The sequence below is a fragment of the Camelina sativa genome, chromosome 3 (genome assembly GCF_000633955.1).
Source record: "Camelina sativa cultivar DH55 chromosome 3, Cs, whole genome shotgun sequence".
Classification (NCBI taxonomy): domain Eukaryota; kingdom Viridiplantae; phylum Streptophyta; class Magnoliopsida; order Brassicales; family Brassicaceae; genus Camelina; species Camelina sativa.
This window is the reverse complement of record NC_025687.1, coordinates 7936966-7949511: the sequence shown is the minus strand read 5'-3', so window position 1 is coordinate 7949511 and position 12546 is coordinate 7936966. Positions and strand designations below refer to the sequence as shown.

General features: G+C 39.7%; 4 protein-coding genes across 5 annotated transcripts in view; 1 reads left to right on the top strand and 3 right to left on the bottom strand.

The window, feature by feature from the left end:
* LOC104775873 (putative disease resistance protein At4g11170) lies at positions 274-1933 on the bottom strand. The gene has a single exon (XM_010499829.2). The coding sequence runs from the start codon at positions 1884-1886 to the stop codon at positions 630-632; it is 1257 nt and encodes a 418-aa protein (XP_010498131.1). The 5' UTR covers positions 1887-1933; the 3' UTR covers positions 274-629.
* On the top strand, positions 2042-6412 carry LOC104775872 (disease resistance protein RPP4-like). Its single transcript, XM_010499828.2, has 5 exons — positions 2042-2590; positions 2681-3773; positions 4488-4790; positions 4902-5993; positions 6119-6412. Exons 1-5 carry the CDS (start codon positions 2124-2126, stop codon positions 6305-6307), a joined length of 3144 nt encoding a protein of 1047 aa, XP_010498130.1. The 5' UTR covers positions 2042-2123; the 3' UTR covers positions 6308-6412.
* LOC104775869 (myosin-5-like) overlaps positions 6648-12546 on the bottom strand; it is an 11559-nt gene continuing 5660 nt past the window's right edge. Inside the window, exons 21-38 of one of the 2 annotated variants that reach the window (XM_010499824.1) lie at positions 11138-11343; positions 10899-11018; positions 10703-10801; positions 10363-10581; positions 10025-10164; positions 9724-9841; positions 9592-9642; positions 9460-9510; positions 9202-9372; positions 8926-9081; positions 8645-8854; positions 8135-8281; positions 7967-8037; positions 7786-7885; positions 7600-7713; positions 7437-7517; positions 7171-7250; positions 6648-7053 (exon numbers count right to left, since the gene is read on the bottom strand). In XM_010499824.1, the coding sequence (XP_010498126.1) occupies positions 6927-7053; positions 7171-7250; positions 7437-7517; positions 7600-7713; positions 7786-7885; positions 7967-8037; positions 8135-8281; positions 8645-8854; positions 8926-9081; positions 9202-9372; positions 9460-9510; positions 9592-9642; positions 9724-9841; positions 10025-10164; positions 10363-10581; positions 10703-10801; positions 10899-11018; positions 11138-11343 (2261 nt within the window). In that variant the 3' untranslated portion in view covers positions 6648-6926. Of the gene's footprint in view, positions 7251-7436; positions 7518-7599; positions 7714-7785; positions 7886-7966; positions 8038-8134; positions 8282-8644; positions 8855-8925; positions 9082-9201; positions 9373-9459; positions 9511-9591; positions 9643-9723; positions 9842-10024; positions 10165-10362; positions 10582-10702; positions 10802-10898; positions 11019-11137; positions 11344-12546 lie in introns of both variants that reach the window. The other variant, XM_010499822.2, reaches the window with a different exon arrangement.
* LOC104775871 (protein phosphatase 2C 7) overlaps positions 7377-12546 on the bottom strand; it is a 21194-nt gene continuing 16024 nt past the window's right edge. The window contains exons 6-7 of the mRNA XM_010499827.2: positions 8082-8086; positions 7377-7386 (exon numbers count right to left, since the gene is read on the bottom strand). The gene's annotated coding sequence lies outside the window, so the exon portion shown is untranslated. The remainder of the gene's footprint in view (positions 7387-8081; positions 8087-12546) is intronic.

Genomic DNA, 12546 nt, shown 5'->3' with positions numbered 1-12546 from the left:
TTATTTTCTTTTATTCCCTTAAAAAATTACAGTCCTTTTTTTATATTTATAATCTGACTAAAGTTCTTGTTGGTTCAATGAGGAGACTTACAAAGGTTTATTTCAGAAAATAACAAAGTGAAAAAAATCAATACAGACAAAAAGAAATTGAAACGAAATCTAGAACTTGAATGGAACATTTAACACGATAAATAATAATAGTAATTTATAAACTCAAGATCAGGTCTTAATGCTATTATGAGTGTGACCAGAATCGTCCTTTCAATGACAGTAGTCGTACTAGGGTCTTAGATGTTTTTGAATGCATTAATATTGCCCATTCTCTGTATCAGCGGTTTCAAGCAGGTGTGTCTCCTCTATTTCTGCTACTACGTCTACTTTTATTGGATCAGTGAGATAGCACGCAAATACCAATGTGTTTATGACCATAGCTGTGTGAAAGAAACTAAACAATCTGCGCTTATAATCTATCTACTAACAGCAACAGTTAAAACTTGTCGCCACAGTTTCAAGAAATATAAAGCTTATGGAGTTTGTGGATACCAACATTTTACAAGCGTGGACATACATATATATCATCATTGAGGAAACCAAACCGGTGATTCTTCGGACTTGTATTAGTTACATGCCTAACTTTGTGATGCTTCCACTATCTCTTCATCTTCTGATGCGTCCATAATCTTCCACACTTCCATTAAATCTTTACCTTGCTTTGCATTGAGTTTAAGCAGTGTAGCTTCCCACTCCTCTTTATCTCTACCGGTTACAAACGAACCAAACAGTCTAATGGTCACAGGAAGAAACCCTGCGAGCTGGACAGCACGAACTGAGAGGCGTTCGAAATCAGGAGGAGGATATGACAGCTGCTTGAAAGCAAAACGTGACAAGAGTTGGAGAGCTTCATCATATCTTAGAGAACCAACTTCATACACATGATTAACTCCAGATTCCACAAGCAAACTTCTTTCTTGGGTGATTAGAATGACTCTGCTTCCTGGAGCAAACCAGTTGGCGTACTCAGTGATCCACTTCCCTTGTTCAATGTTGTGCACACCATCAGCTATAAATATAACCTTGCGATGTTTTTTCTTTGCTTCGGCCAATTCATTCAACTCATGATCCAAACCTCTAAGATCTTCCCCTTGGAAATTTTCTGACGGTAGAAGCATGTCTTTCATGTTTTCTAGGAAAATATGTGCCTGAAATTTAACAGAGATGTCTGCATAAGTGTACCTTGCAAGTGTTGTCTTACCCACACCTGCACCACCCCAAATGCCAATGGTACGAACCTCTTTGTCAGATTCTAAAGCCAACAAGGCATGAAACGCTTTCATGTGACGATCCATTCCTGCAAGGCCTTTGAAATCGCTTGATGCAGATGACAGAAACATAAGCCTAATGTCATCAGCAGTTTGCTTGATCCGGTGTGTTCCGTGGATCACCGGAAGATTCCGAGAAAATGAATACTGTGCAGCTATGCTTTCCAGTTTGGCAATTGCAGTCTTCCAAATTTGGGCTTTATCAGGAAATAATTGAAAGACTTGTCCCACATCCAAAGGGTGTTTTGTGAGGAAGATTGGTATGACAGTGAGTGAACGTTTCTCATGAGACTCAACTATTACCATAAGCTCTTCAAGGAAGCCAACTGAAGAAGCTTCTTCATCAGACGTCATGACAACTGCAACTTTGGACTCTGTCAAAGCCTCAAGTGTTCGTTGATCAATTGGTTTGAAAGTATTCTCCTTCCAGCTTTCGGATTTAAAAGATTTGATACCATTCCGAGATAAATCATAACCGAGATCAAGGTCAAGAGCTACCTTGCCGCTGAAACTCAAGAACACATCCAACTCTCTTCCTGCCAACAAAAATGAATAAGAAGAAGACATTCTAATTTTTGTTTTGAGTAAATTGTGTGAATTCTAAAAATTTTGAAGGAAATAAAGATAAGGAGTACAAGGCCATTTAGGCGTAGACTTTTCACTGTAAAGTCAGTCAACCACTACTAGTATTATATGAGAGTTCAACATTTTCCCTACTTGTGTTCACTTTTGCAATTTCCCAGAAAAGAAGACAACATTACATAATGCATATAACTCCGGAGACCAAATCGTTCTGTACGAACAATGGCGTCATCCTCTGCACCTCATGTATCCAAGTACGACGTCTTCCTCAGCTTCAGAGGAGAAGACACCCGCAAGACTATCGTCAGTCATTTATACGCAGCACTTGAAAGCAGAGGAATTGTTACTTTTAAAGATGACAAAAGGCTTGAGATAGGTGATCACATTTCCGACGAACTCCGCAGAGCCCTAGATGGTTCCAGTTTCGCTATTGTAGTTCTCTCCGAGAACTACGCTACTTCGAGGTGGTGCTTATTGGAACTTCAACTGATTATGGAGCTTATGAAGGAGGGGAGACTTGAAGTCTTTCCCATCTTCTATGGAGTTGATCCTTCCGTGGTAAGGCATCAGCTAGGAAGTTTCGCTTTAGAAAAGTACCAAGGTCGTCCTCAGATGGCGGATAAGGTTCTCAGGTGGAGAGAAGCTCTTAACTTAGTGGCCAATCTTTCAGGCGTGGATTCAAGAAACTGGTAACCTTTTTACACTTTCTCAAGCTGTGTTAGCATTGGAAATTAATTGAGTTTTATTAATTAAGTAGTGTTTATTTTCGATTTTACTAGTGTTGATGAGGCTATAATGGTTGGAGAAATTGCCAGAGATATTTCGAGACGTGTGACGTTGTTGCATAAAATAGACTCTGGCAATATTGTTGGGATGGAAGCTCACATGGAAGGTCTCAGTCATCTCTTGGATCTGGAATCCGATGAGGTTCTCATGGTAGGAGTCTGGGGAATGGGAGGAATTGGGAAAACCTCCATTGTTAAGTGTCTCTATGACCATCTCTCACCTAAATTTCCAGCTCATTCTTTCACCGAAAACATTAAGAGTAGTGTTAGTAAAGATAGTGGCCATGATCTTAAGCATTTGCAAAAGGAACTGCTCTGCAATATCCTCTGTGATGATATTAGGTTATGGAGCGTGGAAGCTGGATGCCAAGAGATAAAGAAGAGACTTGGGAATCAAAGGGTTTTTCTTGTCCTTGATGGTGTGGATAAAGTGGGGCAGGTGCATGCCTTGGCCAAAGAGAAGAACTGGTTTGGTCCTGGCAGCCGAATTATCATTACCACTCGAGATATGGGATTGCTCAATACCTGTGGAGTAGAAATCGTTTATGAGGTTAAGTGCTTGGATGATAAGGATTCCCTAGAGATGTTTAAGCAGATTGCTTTTGAAGGAGGAAGTCCTCCTTCTGATGGTTTTGACAAACTCTCAATCCGAGCTTCTCGGCTTGCTCACGGGCTTCCTTCTGCCATTCAAGCCCATGCCTTATTTCTCCGTGGAAGGAAGGCGACTCCTGAGGAGTGGGAAGAATCTTTGGGTGCACTTGAAAGCAGTCTTGATGAGAATATAATGGAAATCTTGAAAATTAGTTACGAGGGATTACCTAAACCACATCAGAATGTATTCCTTCATATGGTCTGTCTCTTCAATGGAGACACTCTCCAGCGTATCACTTCCCTTCTTCATGGCCCCATACCTCAGAGCAGCTTGTGGATTAGAGTTTTAGCAGAGAAGTCTCTCATCAAAATATCAACTAATGGATGTGTTATTATGCACAAGTTGGTAGAACAAATGGGAAGAGAAATTATCCACGACGACATGTCTTTGGCTCGAAAATTCCTCAGGGATCCTATAGAAATCCGCGATGCCCTGGCTTTCAGAGACCTATGCATCTCTATATTAACCTATTCTTTTAGTGTGCTCCTGCACCATGACCTGACGGTTTTCTTGCTTTTTTTCTTCTTTATCATCAGGGAGGAGAACAAACTGAATGCTTATCCCTGCACACGTGTGAGATGACCTGTGTGTTTTCAATGGAGGCCAGCGTCGTTGGCCGTATGCATAATCTCAAGTTTCTCAAAGTTTACAAGCATGTAGATTACATTGCGTCGAAGCTGCAACTCATTCCAGAGCAACCGTTCCTGCCTCGTAGCCTAAGGTTATTCCATTGGGATGCATTTCCATTGAGAGCCCTGCCTTCCGGTTCGGATCCATGTTTTCTTGTTGAACTCAATCTGCGTTACAGTGATTTAGAAACTCTCTGGAGTGGAACACCGGTATGATATTTCTGAAGCTTGTGTTTGTGTGTTTTGATAGAGCAAATCATGTGAATCCTTGCAAGAAACATATTTCCGACTATTTGCATGTGTTGTTGTATCTTTGCTTAGATGTTGAAGAGTTTGAAGAGACTAGATGTGACGGGATCTAAGTATCTCAAGCAGCTTCCAGATCTTTCAAGTATNGATCCTATAGAAATCCGCGATGCCCTGGCTTTCAGAGACGTATGCAACTATATTAACCTATTCTTTTAGTGTGTCCTGCACCATGACCTGACGGTTTTCTTGCTTTTTTCTTCTTTATCATCAGGGAGGAGAACAAACTGAATGCTTATCCCTGCACACGTGTGAGATGACCTGTGTGTTTTCAATGGAGGCCAGCGTCGTTGGCCGTATGCATAATCTCAAGTTTCTCAAAGTTTACAAGCATGTAGATTACATCGAGTCGAAGCTGCAACTCATTCCAGAGCAACCGTTCCTGCCTCGTAGCCTAAGGTTATTCCATTGGGATGCATTTCCATTGAGAGCCCTGCCTTCCGGTTCGGATCCATGTTTTCTTGTTGAACTCAATCTGCGTTACAGTGATTTAGAAACTCTCTGGAGTGGAACACCGGTATGATATTTCTGAAGCTTGTGTTTGTGTGTTTTGATAGAGCAAATCATGTGAATCCTTGCAAGAAACATATTTCCGACTATTTGCATGTGTTGTTGTATCTTTGCTTAGATGTTGAAGAGTTTGAAGAGACTAGATGTGACGGGATCTAAGTATCTCAAGCAGCTTCCAGATCTTTCAAGTATCACGAGTCTTGAGGAACTGATTCTGGAACACTGCACGAGACTGGAGGGCATCCCAGAGTGTATTGGAAAAAGGTCTTCCCTGAAGAAGCTTAAGCTATCCTACTGTGGTGGCAGGCTTAGAAGTGCCCTGCGGTTTTTTTTACGGAAATCTACAAGACAGCAACATATTGGACTGGAGTTCCCAGACGCAAAAGTGAAAATGGATGCACTTATAAACATAACGATTGGAGGAGACATAAGCTTTGAGTTTTGTTCAAAATTTAAAGGATATGCTGAATACGTCTCTTTTAATTCTGAGCAACAGATACCCGTTCTATCGACGATGAGTCTGCAACAAGCACCTTGGGTCATGTCAGAGTGCAACAGATTCAATTCCCTCAGCATCATGAGGTTCAGCCACAAAGAAAATGGTGAATCTTTCTCCTTTGACAGCTTTCCTGATTTTCCCGACCTGAAAGAGCTAACACTAGTGAACTTAAACATCCGGAAAATCCCATTTGGGATTTGTTACTTGGAGCTCTTAGAGAAGCTGGACCTCAGCGGAAATGATTTTGAGAACTTACCAGAAGCTATGAATAGCCTCTCCCGGTTGAATACTCTCTGTCTTCGAAACTGCTGCAGGCTCAAGGAGTTACCAGAGCTGCCTCAGGTACAGTCACTGACACTTTCAAACTGTAGAAATCTCAGATCATTGGTGAAACTCTTTGACACAAGCCGTCTGGGAAGATTCAGTTTGCTTGAGCTTAGCCTTGAAAACTGCAACAGTGTTAAGCCATTATCAGATCAGCTTGGTTATTTCACCAAGTTGACATATTTAGATCTTAGCAGCCATGATTTTGAGAGATTACCATCAAGCATCAGAGATCTTACCTCTTTAGTAACTCTCTGCCTCAATAACTGCAAGAAACTCATATCACTGGAAGAACTCCCTTTGAGCCTCCAGTTTCTTGATGCAAACGGTTGTGATTCACTCGAAGCTGATTCTGTAGAATATTCCAAGGAATTACCAAACAAAGAGGTGAATAATTGGTGGCTCGTTTTTGTTTGATAAGAACTTGGTGGCTCCTGACCCGTATCTACTATGATTGTATATCTAATCCTTTTTTTTTTTTTTAATATATATCATCTCCATTCTTTTTATAGGTACAGCCGCGAAAAGACTGCTTTCAAGACAGTGAGATGCCGAGTTATGTACTGAAAAACCAAGCCACAAGAAGTGGCCGAAACATCCGCCTTCCAAAGATCACACCCTCGCTCATGTTTGTAGGCATACCTCTCTGCATGACGCTAGTGGCTATTCTTGTGATTTTTCTCTTGCGTGTTTTCAATTGAAACTCAAGACTCAAACCAGAGACCAGTCACCAGCAGCTTCCTCAAGACTTACCAGGTTGTAGCAACAAACATTACTACATTTCAACTAATGAAGAATTAAGGTCACTGACTTTACATTTGGAATCGGATTAAAAGATTAAAAAAAGGATTGTTAAATGTATATGTGAAAACATCTGCTCTTCGCTCTTCATACACACCATTTCAGTGTTGAGCAGATGTTTTCACATATACATTTAACAATCCTTTTTTTATCTTTTAATCCGATTCCAAATGGTGTGAAACATCTGCTCATCACGTGATCAAATAACAAAATCAGCCTAACAATTTGAAAAAAATACTATGAACGAAGGGAAATTTTCATTAAGCAAATGGTCTATCAAAAAAACATGGCCACAAACATTTTAATTCACAAATACAACAACAGTTGCAATGGTTTTTTCAAATATTTAGATATAGTTTTCCTACCCATTATACCCCATATTAATAGAAAAATATTACCAAAGCCACTAGCAAAGATAGGCCTAATGTACTAATGTACAGCACAATTCTGATCTCCTAATCTGAAGAATGTCCTAGAGATCGATCGGGTAAAGGGAATTTACTACTTCTGTCTGCAACTTCAGTCTGACCTTTCCAACAAGAACATGAAGTTGGAGTTTTGGCGAATCATCGGAGGAGGATCCACCTCTGCAACCTCTACGTTTTGCATCGATTTCGAGATATCGTCAACCGAGAATGGGATGCTGCAAAAAAAAATCACCAAGACCCATTATTTTTTCAAAAGATCAACCTTTTTTAAAGTGAAATCATAGCGTCTGTTTTGTTAATGTTTTTTTTTCTTTTTCTTTCTGGGGTTTACCTCGGAATCATCATCTAGTAAAAACGAGTTGCTGATCACGTTCGTTGATTCATCTGACATCGTAAGCCGCATGCTTGCTATCACCTGCATCACCATTGTTTTGTCAAGCGAATTTAAAAGAACATACTTAGCTCTTCTATTACAATCCGCTCTCGATAATCTTGGATTTTCGTAAAACATGACTCCAAGTAAGACTAATGTAAACGGTTTGCTCGAGCGTGTCTATCAATCAGGTGAAAGTGAAATCAAGACAGAAAAATATTCACTTGCCTCTGGAGATACGCTCTGTGTACCGTATTTGTCGTCCCAATACATACCACTGATCCTGTACACTTGCTGAATGCTAAGCACCTGCAGAGAAACAAAGAAGTTTCATTCGATTTACATGAGATTAACTGATGAAGAAAAGGGCGCAAAAAACAACTGAACTAACCGGACAAAGTTCGGTAGTTATCTCTTTTAAGCTCTTCTTAGGCTTCTGATGTATAACCAAGAAGCCAACAGCTTGTCTGATGTGCTTTAGTTCATCCCAAGCCAAACCAACAAACTGGAACACAACAAGCATCTTTTAATAAGCAAACTGTCGGAAAAATCCAAAGAGGATTTGAACATCTATTACCTCCTCCGTTGCATCATGGCACCACTTTTCCAGCTCCGCAAGCCCTGTTTTTACATACTCTCCATTGCTAAACGAGCAGCACTCACGTCTCAAAAGAAGGCTACACGATTGACAAAAAAGAAAAACATAAGTGGATATCTACTATATAGCGACATGACAGTGCCAACTATAACACATTTACCTGTTAAACAACTGAACATTGATAAATGAAAATATCTGCCCGAACATTTTAGAAATTAGCAACGAAGGCACCTGCAGTTTTGGAAAGGTTCAAAGTTTGTGAGGAAAAGACAAAGACAGTCGAAAACTAATACATGTCCGCTGTGGCTAATTTTTTTATTTTACTCACATAATTGGCCCTCATAGTCCTCAAGTGGCCGTTCAGACATGTAACAATGCTTTGCCAATGAGCAATTAGCACTTGTTGAGCAACAAAATTATTTTGTGAACGTCCCTTTACTAAACCAGAACGTGGTGCCTTTGGTGTCCTTGGAGCCTGTTTCCATCAAACCACGAAAGCAAAATGATAGAAGCAGTGAAAATGGGTTAAGTTAACCATGGTTTGTTGTGAGAGTGAACCATGGTTGGTTTAGGTTATTTTCTTAAGTCTATGTCTATATATAAGGTCTGAGAGAGTGAGAGAGGGTAATCAAGAAATTTGTGGGTTAATTCTGGGGGAGTGGGAGGAGCTTCATTAACAAAGTTCTCAACCTTTTGTAATTCTCGTTTCTATAATATATCAAATCCAGATTATATAAGCAAATCGTATCACAAAACCAGGCTTAGGGGGTTTAATACCACACTTATAGAAAAACGATATTTTTCTGTGAGAGAAAAGGAAACTAAAAAGAATGCCTACCTGGATGCAAGAAGCAAGCAGAGGAGAAATCTCTTTCTTCATCTTGTCTCGGATCATTCCATATATCTTTTCTAGGAAAGCGGTGAGTTGCTGCTTGAACAGCAAAGCAGGATATTTAGCTTCGACTTGACGTAGTTCATCTAGCCCACCGCCAATCGCTCTTCCATTCATAAATGGGAATCCAGCAATTTGTGGAGAACCTCGGAGACTCTATTATGCAGAGAAAAGTGAGATTAATGAAATCAAAGCATTTAAGAGAGATATATAACACTTCTAACCACCTGAGACACCCGTCCAAACAAAGATGTAGGCATTCCCCGACGTCTCGGAGTAATTATGCTTCCTGTAGCACCGGCTTTCAGAGTGCGTTGAAGCAACATCAATAGTGTGGCGGAATTGGATAACCAATAGCATAGTACATCGCTGTTTTCCTGCATCTGCAAAGATGTAAAACTTAGCATGCGACAACCCATGAAGCAGGTGAACTATCCAACCCTTGGAACATACTACAGCCCTAAAAGAAGATTTGCGTAGGTATGAAAGAACATCAATACTACCTCGACTGCAGATGCTATTGTCTCGATTATACGATTAAATATACTGGTTCTTTCTACTTCAAAAGATCTCCAGTGTATCAGACACTTAAATATCAGGCAGGCAGCAACAGGTTTGCCTTCAGAAAATCCTATATCTTCCGAAATAGACTTTAGTAATAGCTCTTGATTTTCCTGCAAGATGGAAAACCGCACATACTGAGTATGCAAAATGCATATTGACACAAAACAGAGCATCTTGTCGCCGTAAATGATAGCTACCTGCTGTTTCTGATTAAGCGATTTCTGGGGCCTATCCTCAGTTTCAGGTTCCTGGAGCATATCATCAAGTATTAGATCTCCATCACTGGAAATGGTAATTAGACAAGGGGCTTGTTTTGTTTGTCAACATACCTGAAGTTGTGTTGTTTCTCCATTGGAGAAAGCATCTTTCTGGGGAGTTCTCTGAAATTCCAAGGAAATATCAAAAAGGTCATAGGCACAGTTAAGAAGTTCAATGCAAAGACAGCCGGTGTCCACTAGTACCTGAATTATGGTAGTTTTTGGTCTTAGAGCCAAAGCTCTAGTAGTCGGTGTGATGGTAAGAGTTTGTTGCCGAAGTACTTTATTCTCCGACTCTAAGTTAAAGACCTTTTCTTGGAATCTAATTTACAGGAAGGGAATCTTTTGTTAGTCTTCTTATTTTAGAGAACAAATAGGCACTAAATGCAATATCTAATACTAATTAAACCTCTAAATGCATGACGTCTTGACGTGAGAAAATAAAAGCTTATTAATAAGGGTAAGCAAATGCATCATAATCTCAAATTTGCAAATGAAAACAAACCTCTGAACAGAATCTTGAAGCTGCTCTATTTTTCTCCCAGCTTCTTCAAGTTTCTTACTTAATTCCTCATTTTGGACCAAAGTACTACTATAAGCCTGCTTTGCTTCATCTGCCTTATGTGTTTCTAATGACAACAGTCCCTGCATTAGGACCATGTTCAGATTGAAGATCAGTGGCACAAAAAAATCAAATATGGAGGCTTTCAACATCAACCATTTTCTTTCTTAAATCCAGAAACAGAAAGAATTCTCATTATTAAATTTACACATCTGCATTTATGGTGCAGAACCAGTTACCTCTTGAAGCTATTTCTTTGGATTAAATATGTCAGTTTTTACCTTTAGCCTGTCAACTTCGTTGCTCAAAGTATCAATCTTCTCTGTATTTTCAACAACAACATGTTCCTTATTAACTGAACTTGCTTCTTCAATTGCTATTCGAGCCGCCTCCTTTTCTTTTACTACCATTGCAGTAGCTCCCTTCAATTGTAACTGCATGGTATGCAATGCCTCTTGCAGCTTTGCAACTTCTTGCACCTTTGCCTCCTCAAGATCAGTCTGTTAATCAGTGTAAAGATAACCATATTATCCAAATTTTGTAACTGACTTTGCAGACCACAACCTGCAACCTGGTTTAACCTAAAGAAATCTCCAAAAGAAAAATTGACATCTACGTTACCCTTAACCGCTTCTCCAATTGTATACGCCAGGTAAGCTCTTCAACCCGCTTCTCCAATTTATCTTTAGCATCTTTAAGAGCACCAGTTTCTCTTGCAGCCTAAATCAATGTAAACATGGAAGTAAATAGCTGAATAATATTTTTCATGCACACTGTGTTAGAAAGCAGCGAAAAGTTATAAAGCAAAGAATCTAACCATTTTCAGCATCCTAAGCTCTCTTCTAGCAAGTCTGCATCTCCAGGCACATTGCGTGACTATTGCCGCCTTCTTAAGTCTTGTGTAGTATGAGTATGCTTGGCGACCACGCCAATGAGCCTGAAAACAAAGGAAATAAGAATCTTTTATGCATCAAAGAACTGTCACCAAACTTTTCCTATTTCCGTCCTGAGAAGGTTATGTAGTTCGCTCCCAGTAACGAGGAAACTGCGATCTACCTGAAGCACAATGGCGGCTTTTGTTTGCCTTCTTAACCTGAATTCACTACGTGCAATCATAGCCCTTAAGCCAGTCTGCAACACGATTGCCGATGATCTTGTGGTAACAAAAGATTTCCTGTCGATGTACCGGCGGAAATTCTTCTGGAATCTTAGAGCTGCAGCTTCTATTTTCAGTTCTTTGTGTATTGTCCGGGCAATTTCGCCTGCAATTAATAAAGCATATTTATACAACAAATTAAAATTACCAGCTAGTACTACCAATAGAAAAGGATAATAAATGATCAAACAGAAAACAATAAGCCGGTAAGAAAGGATTATGCTCCAAATGATGGAAACAAAAGGAGGAAATGATAAAAGAATGGGTAAGCACTACGACTCTTACTGAACAGCCTACACCGAAGTCAAACCTTACTGATGTGCAGAAAATACCTCGTAGGAAGGATTGCAAAACAATAGCAGCATTGCGAATAGAACGGAAATTCTTTCTGGCAAAACAAGTGCGGAATTGCCTCTGAATGACTCTGGCAGCATTCCCAAGCACCTCTGCTCTCCTCGCATCTAATTCAGCCATCTGACCAGCTCGAAGGAAGATCTTTGTCTTTCCTACCTGGGAACAACATGGTAAAGGCACGTATGTGATCCCTGAACAAATACTGACAACGTCGATAGTGAGAATGATGGAAGGGAGATTTTTTTTATCAAGACCACAACGCTAAAAGTCTCCATGAACTTGTAAGAAAATAAGTTGGAAAGAAAAGCAGCAAACCAGAATGAAAATTATATCACACCTGGTAGTCCCTCAGACCTTTCTTATCAAGAATCATTTGGCAAGCTACTTTATCATCATAACTGTAAAAGAATATATGATAAAATTGCTTACTACACTTATGTTTATTTCAACAAGTGTTCATGGAGATAAATCTCACAGAGAGACTTACTTTCCTTCCAAAACTTCTGGAGCAAGGAGACCAAAACGGTCAAGAAAATCATAGAAGGCAAGCCTGGTAGGATAGCCAGCGCAACTGATCCTAATGGCTTCAAGAACACCCTACAAATGAAACTAGTTGTTATTTTCTGAGGAGACACTGCATTTAATGAATACAAAACATATAAAGAACCATCCTATTTAAGTAAGTGTGTTATTATATACTTGTTTTGGTGATTGCATTTATAAATTTATATAAAAATACAAAGGGGACGGTGTATTATAGGTCTAACAAGAGATGTAAATACATGGGACATCCTTACCCCACAACGTAATTGATGAATGACGTTGAAGTTCTCAAAGACACCAGGTTTAAGAACATTATTCGGCTTTATACATCTGATGTAATGAGGTTCTGTACCATTCAGCGTTTCCATCAGTGAGTGAAGTTGTTGCTGCAATATAGATAAGTAATATCAAT

Coding starts and splice junctions, on each gene's coding strand:
- LOC104775873 (XM_010499829.2), bottom strand. CDS start 1,886: ATGTCTTCTTCTTATTCATTTTTGTTGGCAGGAAGAGAGTTGGATGTG.
- LOC104775872 (XM_010499828.2), top strand. CDS start 2,124: ATGGCGTCATCCTCTGCACCTCATGTATCCAAGTACGACGTCTTCCTC. Junction 2,591..2,680: donor GGCGTGGATTCAAGAAACTG/GTAACCTTTTTA, acceptor CGATTTTACTAG/TGTTGATGAGGCTATAATGG. Junction 5,994..6,118: donor AGGAATTACCAAACAAAGAG/GTGAATAATTGG, acceptor TTCTTTTTATAG/GTACAGCCGCGAAAAGACTG.